At 36.3% G+C, this 16,544-nt stretch overlaps 2 protein-coding genes and 1 long non-coding RNA gene across 3 annotated transcripts in view; 2 read left to right on the top strand and 1 right to left on the bottom strand.

Moving 5' to 3' along the window:
• Nucleotides 1-8,872, top strand: part of LOC136256442 (sacsin-like) — a 40,727-nt gene extending 31,855 nt beyond the window's left edge. Inside the window, exons 4-5 of the mRNA XM_066049398.1 lie at nucleotides 2,662-8,796; nucleotides 8,865-8,872. Of these exons, the coding sequence (XP_065905470.1) occupies nucleotides 2,662-8,796; nucleotides 8,865-8,872 (6,143 nt within the window). The remainder of the gene's footprint in view (nucleotides 1-2,661; nucleotides 8,797-8,864) is intronic.
• The window catches only part of LOC136256184 (uncharacterized), a 143,910-nt gene that overhangs the window by 97,405 nt on the left and 29,961 nt on the right, over nucleotides 1-16,544 (bottom strand). The window lies entirely within an intron of this gene.
• LOC136256680 (sacsin-like) lies at nucleotides 8,617-15,605 on the top strand. The gene has a single exon (XM_066049659.1). The coding sequence runs from the start codon at nucleotides 8,898-8,900 to the stop codon at nucleotides 15,174-15,176; it is 6,279 nt and encodes a 2,092-aa protein (XP_065905731.1). The 5' UTR covers nucleotides 8,617-8,897; the 3' UTR covers nucleotides 15,177-15,605.

Raw genomic sequence — 16,544 nt, 5'->3', positions numbered from 1 at the left:
TTAATGTTTTAATCAGTGCTATTGAATCATTTATGGATAAACTACGCAGTTCACTAAAGGCCTAAACAGGTAAGCTTGCTTGTAGAGTGGTTACTCCATGTAGAGTGGTAGCTTCGTGATGGGGGCATGTCCGTATTCAAAAATGTGTGGAAACGATCGATGAATAAGCTATAGCACTAGTTTTCACCTTAGCCCAACATTTTTCAACTCGTAGGATGGCGAATATAACAAAACACTCACCGTCTGAAGCAAAATCCAAGTCGTGTATTCTAATCACGTGAGTGTTTATCGATCCCCACAATCGATTTCGGTATCAGCGTCTATATAATCACTGCCCAGTTGTAGCCCGGCCACATTTCGTATGTAGCCCGGCTAGCTGGGCTACATATGAAATGTAGCCTGGGCGGCTCCTTTGATCTGAGGTGTAAAAGTGTTACATATGTAAGTGCACTATGGCAGTATTTGACTTACTGTAATAAACAAGGCAATTCTGAAGAGATGGTACAACATTCATGCATTTATGAATGCATAGTGATCTCATTTAAAGTCCACCTTCCAATAAGGACTATTTTTAGATTGCTGAAGAGAGTTGATACTTTGGTGCTATACATTAATTCCAGTTAAAGAAGTATAAGTTAACTGCAGCACATAGGTGGTTTTTCAATACAGGTGGTCACTAATACAGGTTGCACTAGACACTTTCACTCTGTAAGACAAACTTGGCATGGCCTTGTTGTGAGTAGTTGTTGGAGATGTACATTCCCATACAGCAAAAGTAGACTACAAAATTCCACTACATACCACAACATAATTCATTATATCTCTTGAGCCCATTGTGGTCCCACCACAAAAATTTTATCAAATATAGACCATGACCCAATTATTATTCACAAAAAAATTCAAGTAGCCTTTTTCGAAATACAAAGGATTAAAGTTTTCAGTAAGAACCATAATTAAGTAGATATCCCATAATTTAGGGATCACTGGAAAGGTCAATCAACAGTCTCCCATCTATGAAAATTGTGTTTAAAAATATTTACACAGTGCAAAGTTACAGTCAATTTTGCAACTACAGAAGGGCCAATTTTTCATGAAATATTCAAAATATTTGTGGTCATAAATCAGAAACTATGAAGTGTGTGGAGCTAAAAATTTGCAGAGTGATAAGCACCACAGGTACTACAAACACACCAAGTTTCGTCAAAACCTGAGAGGTGATCCTAAATTCCTTGTTGATTTGACATGGAATGATCCAGGGACCACAAAGGTTTTGGCGTGGCCCATGAAAAATATCACCAAAAGCCAGCTTCATTTTTTTCCTGATGATGATGAGACAGTATTGGTTAGGTAAAACTAAGCCCAAACAAGCCTTCAGATCAACCAGAAATGCTTTCAACAAGTTGCTATGGAATTTAAAAAAATAGGAATTTTCTAGTGACTAATTGACTGACTGACTGACTGACTGACTGATGCCTTCAGACAAGCGTAACTCAATAAGCGGCTAAGGCTATGTTCTTGGTTTTTTCACTGTTTGACATTGCTTCAGCCGGACACGTGCCCTTTGGCATACCGCAGTTCGTACAATGCATTCTTCATGGACTAATCAGTGTCCTCCTTTGTGTCTCATTCATCTTTGCTTACAGCGAAAGGTGTCAGTTTGGCGGTAGCGCATGATGGCTTCCCTTTGTAATGGAAATCGTCTGTAATTTTCATAGTGGCTACTTTGATTGCAGAGGTGCTTTTGAACAGTTCTTGATTCGTACATACATGTAGCTGACAATGAAGCATAATGAATACTTCACTTTTCAGACAATTGATAACTGGAACACGTGGTTCCATTTCTTTCTTTTGATGCAGTATACATGGTTCATCAATCATAATAATTTTATTTTACAAAAAAGTTAATAAACAAGTACACAAAAAAATTGGAATTTTCAACTAGAGTAGGGACCATAACACATCAATAGACAGTACTGAAACAAGCTGGAGTAGTGCACAATATTAAATTACAGTGAAACAATAAGAAGAGTTATATCCCTACTGTACATTTCCATTATGGTATCTAGAGCACAGTAGGGATATAACACTTCTTATTGTTTTACTGTGTTTATCAATATGCTATGGTCCGTACTCTAGTTGAAAATTTCTTTTTTTTTGTGTACTTATAAATTTTATTGATACACAAAAGCCATTATTAATATTTATTATCATCAGTGTCATTGCAGCCATTTCATGGGGGTCACCTTTGATTTTGCAACTATTTTCACCCAGGATTTTTGAAGGCCACACCCTCTTTGTACAGCTTGGCTGTTTTTGCATGGTAATGTTTTCTGTGTCTAAAACATTAACTACGTACTTAAGAAACTATTCATTCAGCCTTCTGATTTGTTACATTTTACAAGCTTTTATTTAATTTTTAATGCTGAAGAATATTCGAAGCTTGTTCATTTGCAGTCAAAGCATTTGGTTATTCAAAATAAATATTCGTCCCAACCCTACTGAAAACCCATACATCTGTTTGGTTTCCATTTAAAGTCATACGCTATCTGCATTCACACCAGTTGTTATGTGTTTTGAAGCAGTTTGTGCTGTAAACATACCCTTACACATACATTGTGTATTATTTAAATATGAAGATTACTAGTATGAAATATATTTTAGATGTTCCAGCCATCATTAGTGGAAAATGGCTTTGTTTCATGGATCCACAGAAGAGATTGTGGAGAGGTGACCCTGGTCACAAGTACAAGCTCACCAACAACACACAACAAAACAGTGATTCATTTTCACCATTCAAGTTTACAGATCATTGTAGTCTGGGAACACGACAACAATATAATGGAACTCTTATTCGATTTCCACTTAGAAATGAGCCCTCTGGCCTTTCTAATAAGCTCTATACTGTAGCAAAACTTAAAGAGCTCTTGAAAGCTCTTAAAGATGATGCTACGATCTTGTTGTTGTTTTTAAGGTATATAGAAAGAATTGAAGTATTTACAATTAATACAAGTAGCATAGTGAGTAAAATTTTCAGTGTTGAAGCTGACAGGGCTACTGAGAATCAAAGGAGACAAATAAAAGATGCCTTTTTGAGTGAAGTAGAGAAATACCATTCTGATTCTAATTCGCAATTACCACGCTTACAGTATGAAGCGAGGATTACTGTACATGATGTTCAGTTAGGAACACAGTCAGATTACCAATGGATGATTATGCACTGGGTAGGCTCTACAGATAAGGATGTTATAAAAGCATCAAGTAAGGTGTCTAGTCTTCCCTGGATTGGTCTAGCTGTGCCCCTCACATTGCAGTGTTCCAGCAGATTGTTTTGTTTTCTGCCTCTTCCAGACAGTAAAGAGGTTAATCCACCATTACCAGTTTGTGTTCATGGTACCTTTGGGTTGAATAAGGATCGTCGTCATTTGAAATGGATAACCTCTGATATGAAGAATGATGATGGAGCATTGTGGAATGAAGTTTTGTTGTCAAAGATCCTGCCATCTTGTTATGCAGAATTCCTTATTCTTTTGAAAAGGAAATGTAAGCCAGAGGCATTCTATTCTTTTTGGCCACATGCCTCTGTTATCAATAACACAAACTGGAAAATTATTTTGAAGCCATTGTTGCCACTTTTGCTACAAGGTCAATATATTTGGTCAGGGAATGGTAGGTGGGTAGGGCTAGACTCATCAGTGTGTGTAGTACCACAGGTGAACAGTAGCCAGTTTCCTAAAGTTGTTATTGATGTACTCATCAGATGTGGTAAAACAGTAGTGGTGCTGCCTGATAATGTTTGGGATGCAGTGAAGTTTATCCATGGAAGCTCTTATCCATTTACCACTATCACCCCATCTGTAGTAAGGCAGGCTATTAGAAGTAACTCTCAGAGCTATGCAAACTCGAGCAGAGCAGATAAATTCCACTTGCTACACTATTGCTTGTACGATGGAAATTATCATGATCTTAATGGTTTAATCCTACTTCCTGCTGTTGTCAGCACTTTTGTAGCATTTAGTACTAACCAATCAGGAGTTAAAATGCATGTTTGTGATAAAAAGTTTCTGAACACAAAATTGTTAGCTAACAACAGTTCAACCTTGGTCAATGTAGAAGGTGATGATGTCAGTTTACATCATAAACTAATAGAAGTAGCTAACAGTAGGTGTACACAACTTCAGATCTTGACACCTGAAAGTGTTGCTGTGTTACTTAAGCAAACTTCACCATTCCAAAATGGACGGTGTTGTTATGGATCTGCTGGTGGTTTCTATAATGAGAATTGGTTGAAAACATTTTGGAGTTGGGTAGCAGTGTATAGCCTATCATATTTCGTTAATATTCCACTGGTCCCTGTTTGTGGTGGAAGAAATTCCAATGGTTTCAAAGTTGTAGCATTGACACATAGAGATTACACTCGTACTTTTATATACAACAGGAGTACAAGTTTGTTTTATACAGGGTTAGTTAGTGGTGCAGAAAAGTTTGGATGTCATTTAACTTGTTTGGATTACTCATTTCTCTATCATTCTGAACTCAACAACTATGTTCCTCAACTGTCCCAATCTGTTTTGTTGAGCATTGCTGCTCAAATGAACTATCAGAGTACTGTGTTTTCACAAGAAGAAGCTAAAGCATTAAAATATTTCTTATTCCAACATCCTGTTAGCATTTTTTTGAATGCTGGGCAGAAGTTAGTTGCAGCAAATTTGGGCATTTTTACTGTTTTGCAAACAAACAAATTAACATCTTTACAAAATGCTAAAAGTTATGTTGGAGGAAACGATGCTGCAATGTTAGTCACAGAACCAGACATCATTAGCAAATACACATTTTGCCTTCTGCCTAGTCCACTGATTATTACATGTGAACGAGACATTGTCACAAACCTGCAGGCTAGGCTACCTGGAACTTGTTGGGTTCCTACAAAACTACAGCTAATTGTTCATGTGATCTTGTTAGCAGTTGAAAATATACAACTAAGTAGAGATCACATTTTGAAGGTGACATCAACACTATTAGACCCCACTGAGTATTACAGTTTGATCAATACATCAGGAGGTCAAGCTTTAGCAAACAAACTGAGGTCATTGAAGTATTTGCCAACTAGTAAAAATAGTGACTTATTCTCACCATGTGAAGTGTATGATCCTATGGATCATGTGGTGAAGGAATTGTTTGAAGGTCAAAATGTATTTCCTATTGCCCCATTTTCAAGTGTACACTTCCCTGTTTTAAAACAACTTGGCATGAAGGATTGTAATACACTAAGTCCATCAGGTGTTATTAGAGTTACTGATATTATTTGCAATCAAACTGACACACGAGCTAAAGTAAAACGAGCTAATAACCTTTTAGCATTTCTCTCTTCTCCCACTGGTAACAGGTTGCTAAATGAGTACTATAATAATCGTCCGCTAGATCAAACCCTTCGTTCTCTACAATGGTTACCTGTTAATACAGCACCACCTAAAGGTTATCCAAAATGTCTTGGTTGGAAAGGATCTAGCAGTAGTCAATTTGTCTCTGCTGAAAGCTTACATGTCAGTAGTTCACCAGAAGAACATAAGAAACTTCCTCACTTGATAGGTTCACAGATGAAGATTCTTCAGTATGAGGGGACACTGTCAGTAAAGTTGATAGCATCACTAAACATTCCACAAAGTGTACCAGTAAATGCAATGATTCAGCAATTACTGGATTTGATTAATCACAAGACAGAAATTGAAATTGCAAAGTTTAAATCCATTTTAACCCTGCTGTACACTTATCTTCAGAGAGCAGCACAGAGTAATGTCAATAGTCAGTATTGGCAACAACTAAGTCAGTCAGAAGTAGTACAAGTCAGTGATAACAAGTTTGTACTACCTAGTGTAGTGGCTTGTTCTTTTGATGAGAAGTGTATGACTGTAGGTAAACTAGAGCCTTACTGGTATATCTTACCCAGTGATCTTCAGCAGTATAGGTCATTGTTCTGTTATGTTGGTGCAAAAGACAAGGTCACAGTTTCTGATGTTTTGCTTATACCAGAAACTATGTCTAGTAGTTCAAATCATAATATCAGTTTCCAACAGCAATTTGAAGTTGTTAACAAGGTCTTGAAATGGCTGTGTAATTTTACTGAACATGAAATTAAGAGGGTATATGATAAGACGTCTGTACCAATTAGCACTGGTGATAAGAATAAGCTGGTACTAAAGCCTGCTAAGCAAGTTGCATTTTTAGATAGTGACTTAAATTGGGTTGGTGATGACAGTGATGACCTTGGTGATGTTTTGGAAGATTATTTCTTAGTCCATTCTTCCATCAGTTATGACATGTGTTGTAGACTACAACTGAAGCCACTCAACACAGTGATTGCTAATTCTGAAGAAATTTGTTTTGAGCAAGGTGGTCAGACTGAACCACTCACTACTCGTCTTAACAGAATACTGAGGGAGTATAAAGACACTAGTGTGATTCAAGAGTTGTTACAAAATGCTGATGATGCTGGAGCCACCGAAGTAGCAATATATTATGACACAAGGAAACATGATAGTAGCCGTCTCTTCTTTCCTGGAATGGCTAACAGCTATGGTCCTGCACTGTTGTTCTACAACAATGCTAAATTTAGCGAAGAAGATTTTGAGGACATAAGAAAAATAGCTGGAGAGACAAAGGTAAACAAACCACTGAAGATTGGAAAATTTGGAGTTGGATTTTGCTCAGTTTATCACATAACAGATGTTCCTTCATTTGTAAGTGGAGAACACCTAGTTGTGTTTGATCCCACACTTCAGTGTCTACATAAAGAGATTAAGAGTGAACTTAATCCAGGCATTAAAATAAATTTCAACAAACATCGTCTTTTAAAAAAGTCGAATCAATTAGCACCATATGCAGGAGTATGTGGATTCAACCCTAAAGTACCATTTCAAGGAACACTGTTCCGGTTTCCACTACGTTCAAAGGGTAGCAAGGTTAGTGACAATGTTTACACAGAAGCTATGCTACTAAACATGATTGAGCAAGTAAAGGAAAATTGCTCAAAGTTGTTAATGTTTCTGAGCAATGTTAAGAAGATATCATTTCATCGATCACAAGGAGGTAGTTTTACAAAAGATTTTGAAATAACCACAACTAAACATAAGGTGCAAAACAACAATGATGTGGTGATGTGTAAGGTACAGGTTACCACTATGTCTCCATCAAATCAGAATAAGGAAGATAACTGGTTGATTGCCAGTAAGGATAAACAGTTGCAGCAAAAGCATGGAACAGCATCAGTGTCTGTCAAGGTGGAGCTAAGTAGTAGTAATCAATTTTGTGTAGTTGCTGTCAAAGGAGAGTGTTTCTGTTTTCTACCACTCAACATTGAGACTGGACTACCGGTTCATGTTAGTAGTAATTTTGCAGTCATGACTAACCGTCGTGGAATATGGAAAGCTGACAATGTTAGTACTGCAACAAAGGAATCAAACTGGAATAAAGCATTGATGGAGTCAGTTGTAGTTCAAAGCTACCTAATGCTTCTATTGCACTTGCAGCAAATGCAACAAAATGGATCACTTGTTGAGTATACTTTCCATAGTCTTTGGCCTGTAACTCTAAGAGAGGTAAATCCATGGAAGCTTTTTGTAGATAAATTGTATGTTGACATTTTTACAAGCAAACATACTCTATTCTTTACAGAAATCACTACCAGTTGGCAAAGATTTAATGAGTGCAAGTTTTTGTCTGATAAGATATTAGCAATTGGTTTTGACAATGAGTTACATTCATCAGTGTATTATGTGGCTACTGTACTAAAGCTTCCAGTGGTTAATCTTCCCAATACACTATGGGATAAACTCGAAAAGTATGCTAATTTCAAATCACAAATACTGGATGAAGAACAGTTTATCAAATACTTTTACAATGATGAAACACTGTCAAAAATTTCAGTACAGGATAAAACTAAGATAGTTGCAGCATCTCTGATAGTCTATGCCAACAACAGAAACAATAAAGCATTGCCAGACTTAATGAAAAATACAAAGTGTATACCATGTAGTCCTGATGGATATAACTTCAAATATCCACATGAAGTTTTGAATCCTGCTTCAGATATAACTAAACTATTTTCACCTGAAGATGGTATGTTTCCAGATGAAGCATTTCTGAATAGTAACAGTCTTATTGTGACAGCTCTTAGTAACCTTCTGATGAAGTCTTTGTCATGGGAGCTGATAATTGATCGAGCAAAGTATGTGCAGACGTGGTATAATCAAAATAGCAAAGAAGCTTTGAATCGGCTTGTCATCTTGATGGATTGCATTAACGACAATTCTAGCACTGAAATGCCTGATGGACAGACTGAACAAGAACTGCAAAAAATTGTTTTTCTTCCCGTTATGAAAAAGCCCAACAATTATCCCATTTCTTGGAAAGGTGATGCAGTAGCAAGTCTCTTATCTGGTCCAGAGCTGATAAAAGCATCACAAGATATAAACAGTGTTAATGCAGTGTATGCATGTGGATCACAAGTAGCTATTCTTGATACACAATTCTTACCACAACAATCTCATAATCTGGCCAACAGAATGCTTAAAGTATTAGGGATTAAGCATGAAATTGAGATCACTAATGTTATCGCTCATTTTACAGAACTATTGGAATGGTTTCAAAATTGTGAAATTGACAAGGATGTTTTAAGTATCACAAACACTATAACTAACAGTGTATATCAGTATTTAGCTAGAAAGCTTAATACTAACAGCAGTGATGAAGTTTTGTTGAATGGAATATCATCTTTAACAGACAAACACTGCATTTGGAATGGTAAAAAGTTTCTATTACCTGTTCATGTGTCTTTTAACTGGAATATAGATGGTCCTTATTTATACAAGCTCCCTGATGCATTAAAGCAGTTTATACCCTTGATGGAGCAGTTAGGGATTAAAAGTGTGGTTCCCACAAATGTAATGCTGGATGTCTTAGGCGAAATGAAAAGTGATTTCAATATTACTAGTCTTCCTGTTGAGTGCCAAGCTGTTGTTAGACTGATTCTGCCACAACTTATTGATTGTGTCTTACCTAAAGATGCAGATATCTTCTTACCTGATGTTAATTTTATCCTTAGAAATATTAAGGAGCTGAAATACAATGATGCTCCGTGGGGTATTGCTGATAAAGAATGCTTGTATTGCCATGAATGTGTTGAGAGGAATATAGCCATCCATCTTGGTGTAGAGCCAGTGAATAGTGTCTTATTAGGTGATCTTGACATCACCAGTGATGAGCTTGGGGTAGAGTTTGGACAAGTAGAAGAATTGACACAAAGATTAAATAACATTTTGAGAGACTATCCAAGAGACATGACATTTTTAAAAGAACTTCTTCAGAATGCAGATGATGCTGGTGCTACAAAGCTGTACTTTATTTTAGATAAGCGCACACATGAAAAAGTCAAGGTAATATCTGAAGAATGGAAAGAACTGCAAGGACCTGCTTTGTTGTTTTGGTATAATGTACCGATTACTGATGAAGATTTGGTCGGTATTCAGAAAATTGGTCTTGGCAATAAAAGAGATGATCCTGATAAGATTGGTCAGTATGGTATTGGATTTAATGTGGTATATCATTTTACAGATTGTCCTTCATTTATTACCAATGACCAGCTTTGTATAATGGACCCTCACTATCGGTACATTGCTCGTAAAAGAATGAAGCCAGGTATAATGTACAAAGGCTTAGAAAAGCTGTGGGAGATGTTTACACACATGGAATCATCTTACCTTAGAAATGATCTTGATGAATTTCCTGTGGACATGAAAGGTGGTTCACTGTTTCGCTTGCCACTACGGCTGAAACCAGAGGATGCTAAGCAATCTAAAATTGTTGGGGATGATGGATACTTCAACCTGAGTAAACTAGAAAAGGATCTGGCAGACTGGGTTCCAAAACTGAAGGAAGCACTACTTTTTGTCCATCATGTCCATGATATTAGATTGTTTATCATAGATGATAAAAAGTCTGTTGGAGTATTTCATTGGGATGATCCACACCCTGTTGTTCTGCATAGCCATATTGAGAGCAATAAAGGGAGAGGGAAAGAGATAATGAAATATGGCAATGCTAAACTTGTGGTTTATCATATGAGGTTAGCAAACAAGCAAACTAATCAAGAAGAAAAGTGGCTGATTCAACTTGGTGAAGGAAGAGCTGATGATTCTTCGTTTGATTGGGAAAGCATTAAACCACCAGATTTTGAAATTCGTCCCCAACATGGAATTGCTGCTTCTCTTGATAATAAACATTTCTATGGAAAATCATTTTGCTTTTTACCATTACCTGGAGGTACTAAGCTTCCAGTTCATGTCCATGGACAATTTGTGTTACACTCTGATCGTAGAGGTCCATGGATAAGTAGCAATGACGATCCAACAACAGGTACTGACAAGAAAGGTGTTTGGAATAAACATTTGATTGAAGCTATTTCTGTTTCATATGCTAACCTTTTGACACATATAGTTTCTCATGATGGTCCTCCCTGTGACAGAAAATTGTCACTGCAGTCTTTAAAACAATATTACAGATTATTTCCTTCAATTACAGAAACAGCTGCAGAACCATGGAAGAGTTTGGCTATTGGTGTTTACGAACAACTTAGTATACTGAATCCTCCAATACTAGCCACACTAAGTCTTGTAGAAAGTGATCTTTGGAAGGATCAAAACAATTTACAGGAAGGTGAAGAAAATCAACTTTATGTAATTAAATGGTGCAACTTGCATTTACCACAACAATCAAATGAGGGTTACTTTCATGAATTTCATTCTTACCAATCCAACGTCTATAGTGCACTGAAAGCCATAGGAATGAATCTTGTAGACACACCACATGAAATTTACTGTCAGTTTAATGCAGTAGGAATAGTTCTTCCTGGTATATCTAAAGAATCAGTACTAGCCTACTACATCAGTTTTCATGATGAAATATTTAACCATGAAAACTTGCCGTGCCCTATACCAAACACAAAATTTGGCAATGCTAAATGCTTTGTAACTTTTGTGAAATACTTATCACTGAACAGTGTTGATACTTTAGTAGATGACACAAATACTTCTATAGCTCAAGTATACAGTGATACTTTTTTCATTCAAAATCTCCAGACTATTGGGTGTTTAATGACTATAAATGAACATGTCCATTGTCTTTCTGACATTAAAATGATTATCAACTCTAATAGCTGGAAGTTGTTTCCAAACAGTGGAGACATTTTTATGCACACCGATTTGATGGAGTATACAGGTAGCCACAGTATTTTTCACCCCAATGTGTGTTACGATTCAATACATTCAGTTTTTGCTGCCAATTTGCCATCATCATGGTGTGAAGCAGCTCATGCTCCGTTAGGAGATATTGATATTGCATGGGTTGGTAAACTATTGAAGTGTCTTTCTGAAGATCCTGTTTTCAAGCCTCATTGCTATCAAGCACTGAAGCATTTTGCTCTTATCCCTGCTGATAATGGTGTGATGTATTCTACTACTTCAGAATTGTTGCCAATGAAATCAAAACATAAAAATAAAATTGAATTACTTTTGAGAAAATTTAAAGTACCTTTTCTAAATACTGCTACTGTGGTAGAATCAGTCCTTGCTGGTATCAATGTCACCTTACCTGAGTTGTCCAACCCCAGAGATGTTTTGAAAAGTGTCTATTTATCTAGTAGAGATTGTTTAGGTCAGTTACAAGATCTTAATGATAAAGAACTAACTTTGTTGTTTGATATTTTTAAGCTTATTTCGTATCCAAAACATTCAAAGCCATATGTATTATACCTACGGAGCCTGCCAATATTTAAGACAATTAATGGTAAAATAATACCACTTGCATCAATTTCTACAACATGGATTTGGAATGAACTGGTAAGTAAAGTAGGAATTGCTGAATGGATAAATGATGTACCTACATCGGTACAGTTTTTAGACCCAACTGCTCCTTGGAAAGTGTTACAAAGTCAAGCTGAATTCCTTGGTATACACAGCATCTCAGCATATAAACTATATACCAGTTACATCTTTTCACATTTTAATACAATGAATTCAACAATGAGAACAACTCACATAAGAAATATTTCCCTGAATGTCTTTCCTATTTGCAAGGATGAGTGCAATAACAGCAAGTCTCCAAATTATACTGATGCCATCAATTTTGTTTCAAAGTTTAAATCTTTGAAGTGCATTGGTGACAATCGTATTGCCTTACGTACCATTGATTCTTTTCACGATCACACTGAAGAAGTATTTAGTTCATTCTATGATGATCAGTCCTTTGTTCCTAAAGAATTACGATGTAATGAAACCCTAAAATGCTTTCAGTATTTTGGATTGAAACCTTTAACTAACACTGACTATTTACAATTTTGTTATCAATTGGCAAAAATCAGAGATGTTCCAACAGTTTTGAAAGCATCGAGTGCTTTAATACGTTGTATATTTCAAAATGAAACTAAGTACCAACATTTGCAAACACAAACATTTTTACAAGAAATATCAACTATACCTATTGCTGTTGTAAAAGTTATACCAAAACTGAATGTCATTATGCCACAAAAACTCGGGGAAATTATTATAGATGAAGAGGAGAAAATTACTCTTACCAAATTATCAGGATCTTGTCTTTACGACAGTAGTAGTATGTATTCCCCTGTATGGACTTGTAAACCACTGGTTGAATTATCCTTTAATTCACAAAATGTGGAAAAATTAGAAGTCTTAGGAGTTTCAGTTATACCTCCAATAGAAGACATGATTCAAAATTTTAAAAATTTTGCCAAATGTGAATTTTCTAATTCCCAGATATTAATTAAGCAACCCTCGCTGGAAAAAGCAAAACTGAGCTTAGATCTACCAAAAATATTTGTGAAAGCGATAGAATGTATTGATGAAAATCTCAAAAAGTATAAGCAAACAGAAAATAGTAAACATAGCTATGAGCAAATTAACCTACAAATTAGGAACTTAGAAATTCTCCCAGTAAAACTGCAGCAGATACCAGGTTATGGGTTAGTAAAACCATTTCAAGTGTTGGACATGAGTCGGTCACAACTGGATCCATATTATCCATTTTTGCACCCATTAATAGTTGAAGCCCAGCCGGTTAAACACGTACTTGCTGAAATTGGTGTGAAAAAATCACTTGATATCTCTGTAATGCAACTTGTGTTACAATTGGCTAAAGAGTTTTTCGAAGGAAACAAAATTGACCATAATGCAAAGCAAACTGTTGCAAAAGCTACAGTAGAGCTCACCACATTGTTGAGAAACACTGAAAGTAAAATTGTCAACCTAAAGCCACCTCTGTATCTTCTAAATGATCAAAACATATTAACTGATAGTGCACAGCTTGTAGTGTTTGATATTAGTGGTTCACGTCATCCTGTACTTCCACCTGAACTTACCTACCTAAATTCATTACAAAGTGTTCCTACAGCCGTGCGTTGGGATCCCAAAGATATATGGAAATTGTTGCCTGAAGAGTTAGGATTAAAAAGCCTGAAGTCCATAATACAATACAAAATTATCGATGCTACACCAGTTCACAATGCTCATCCACATGTAGCTACCATTAAACAGATATTACATTCCAGAGAATTTAAATCAGCAATAGAAAGCTATGCCAAATGCTGCGCCAATACATATGAGTCAACAGAGGTTGTTAAAATCATGTGCAACTTTCAAAATAATTTAAAGGTGCAGTACTTACACAAAATACAGCTTCAGATGCAACTAAATGTAGATAACAAAGTAATTCCCTTGCAGAATACATTTTCTCAAGAATTCTTCCTTGAGTCCTCCAATGATGAATATATTTTAAGCCTTGTGAATTCATCCTCAATGTACTCATTGCATACTTTCTTAAAACTGTCAGAAACTCTTTGTTCAACATTACAATTACAGGAAACAAAATGTTTTGAAGTTGCTGGTGATAGTGAAATCCCAACACTCATCTCATATGTTTGCATGCTATTAAGCTGTGGTTCTATATTAAAGATAAAAGATATTATGAGCAAGTCAATGCCAGGAATTGCACATGATGATATATTCAACTCAGATCTTGTATTGGGTGATATCATACCAGAATTCTGGCATCACAGATTAGATCAAAACATCTTTAATAGTTTTGTTCCTCAAGAACTGGTAGCATACGAAACTGAAAGCAATGATTTCATTTATGCCCAGGTATTGTACTGCAACAAAACAGAAACTTACAGCTACGAAGAGAATTTGGAGCAGATATTTCAGCTAAAATATACCATAACAACAGGGAAAAATGCAGAATTAGAGGTGACTATGTTGGGACTTTATAAGATTGTGCCTACAATGAAAAACCAAGGTGTTGCTAGCAATGAGCTAGAGTCTCCCAGCGTCAAACAATATATGTCTACCAGGCAGGAAACTGGAAAAGAAACAATAAGTAACATAGTGAAAACTATCTGGTCTTTACCAGAGAGGCAAAGACAAAAGGCAATCAAAAGATTATATCTACAATATCATCCTGAAAAGAACCCTGATAACTCAAATGCAGTTAGTGACTTTCAGTTTTTACTGCAAGAGCTGGAAAGAGTGAAAAAAGAGAAACCTAATGAATTTACTGGTGCAGAGCAACCAATCCAGGATCTCAACTCAGAATGGAGTCGGTGGCTTAAACAGTGGGACCAAACAGCTTCTTTACATCATAAGTACATGTCAGGTGACAAGGCATATGAAGAATGGCATCCAACCAAATTGAAAACTGATCCTATCAAAGCAAAAATGTGGATAACACAAGCTGAGTATGACTATGCTTCTCTTACAGTATTAATGACTGCCTCTCAAACTGATGAAAGAATATGTGCATCCACTTGTTTTATGAGCCATGAAGTTGCTGAAAAGTCCCTTAAGGCTGGTATGTATGCTAAGTGTGGAATAGAGGATGCTTCTCTAAAAAATCGCAACGTAGTATCTCCTGCAAATACATTATCACAAATAGGATGTACTATTGATGTAAATGACGCCATCTTCTTAGAGAACTTCTACTCCCACACCAGATTCCCCTACTGTTATATACCTGAAACAGTTCCTGGAGAGAAGTATGTGAGCAGTACAGCCAAACAGGCTTTCAATGCTGCTACTAGGATTTATGAAGCTATGAAGAAATTGATAGATGAATGAAATAATTATGTTGCCTACATGCATGCATAGAGTGTAATGTGTACACACACAAGCAAGACACATAATTGTGACCCGGTCTGCGAAAAGGGCTCTTATAGCCTTTCCAATTATCCATGTTTGGCTAATCATAACTCCTAATCTACTAAAGCTATCACCATGTAATTACACCCACAGCTACTGCCAGGTTAGGGTTGATGAGTGACCAAATTGTAGGCTTGTACCATATTCACCAGTCAAGTTATGGGTTACCATATATATGCAATTGGAAAGGCTATAAGAGCCCTTTTCGCAGACCGGGTCACATATAGTATTTTATTATAAGACACTCACACACACACATTCAAGTTCATATGTACATTATTTTGCATTCACATCAAGTTGTATATGTTGGAATGATGTTCACAGTTATAACATGCATATACATTTTAACCAAGGGTTCATGAATTTGTATTAGTACCTGGAGTGGTGGAACAGGCTAAAAGAGGGGCGTAACTTTGACAGTGGAGATTGAACATATGGATGGATCTAGGGGGTTGGACCAAGGAAAATTAATTACAGAACTTCATAGTTTAGAAGCCCTCAGAGAGTATTTTTAGATGATAGCATAATGTTATTATTGTACATAGATTTTTTGTAACATTGCAGTGGTTGACTGCTCTATTAGAATATTTCAAATTTTACAAGCATTGTCCATTGCCAACAGTTGGTTAAAGTCAGTAAATTGGATGTGTGTGGAAGCCTTGTTTTGTCAGATTCAGTCAAAATTCAAGTCGATGTGTGTGGATTAAAGGTAAGGCCCCTATTTGGTGATTATTAGTTTCTCATCCACCACCCGCATCCTTCTTAAGCTACCGCATGGTAAGCCATTATTTACTCTGCGCATGCTCAGAAGAACACGTGATACCAAACTGTTATAATTTTTTGTTGATGAACGCTACACTGCGCTATATATCGCCAGGAGAACTGTTGTTTTCCTTAACAAATTGCTGCAGTGTCAGTTGCAATCGTGCTCTATCGACTTCATCAAAGCAGGCTTTCAGTTGACTGTCGAAAAACAGTTGGCGATCACGAAAAGTAGAATCAGCTGGCAATTTGGACAAGGTCTGTACATTAGTGTGTTAATATTATAAAATAATGGTATAATGGTAATACCCTCCCGCCCGCATCACAATAATTAGAAAGGCTGGATGAGAAACTAATAATCACCGAATAGGAGCCTAACATGTACTAGCAGCAGTAAATCATATATAATAACATCCAATGACTCCAAAAAAATTTACTTCATGCAGGCATCAATAAATTGAAAATTTCACCAATTGTAATTCATTCCAGTGCAAATTGTTACATGCTCTTTAAACAGGCTGTAGG

This window comes from Dysidea avara, chromosome 5, assembly GCF_963678975.1.
Source record: "Dysidea avara chromosome 5, odDysAvar1.4, whole genome shotgun sequence".
NCBI classification, from domain to species: Eukaryota; Metazoa; Porifera; class Demospongiae; order Dictyoceratida; family Dysideidae; genus Dysidea; species Dysidea avara.
Note: the sequence above shows the minus strand (reverse complement) of the source record. Positions and strands in the feature narration are given on the sequence as shown.

Excerpts from the sequence above, each read along its gene's own strand:
- LOC136256680 (XM_066049659.1), top strand. The coding sequence starts at position 8,898 with ATGGAGCAGTTAGGGATTAAAAGTGTGGTTCCCACAAATGTAATGCTG.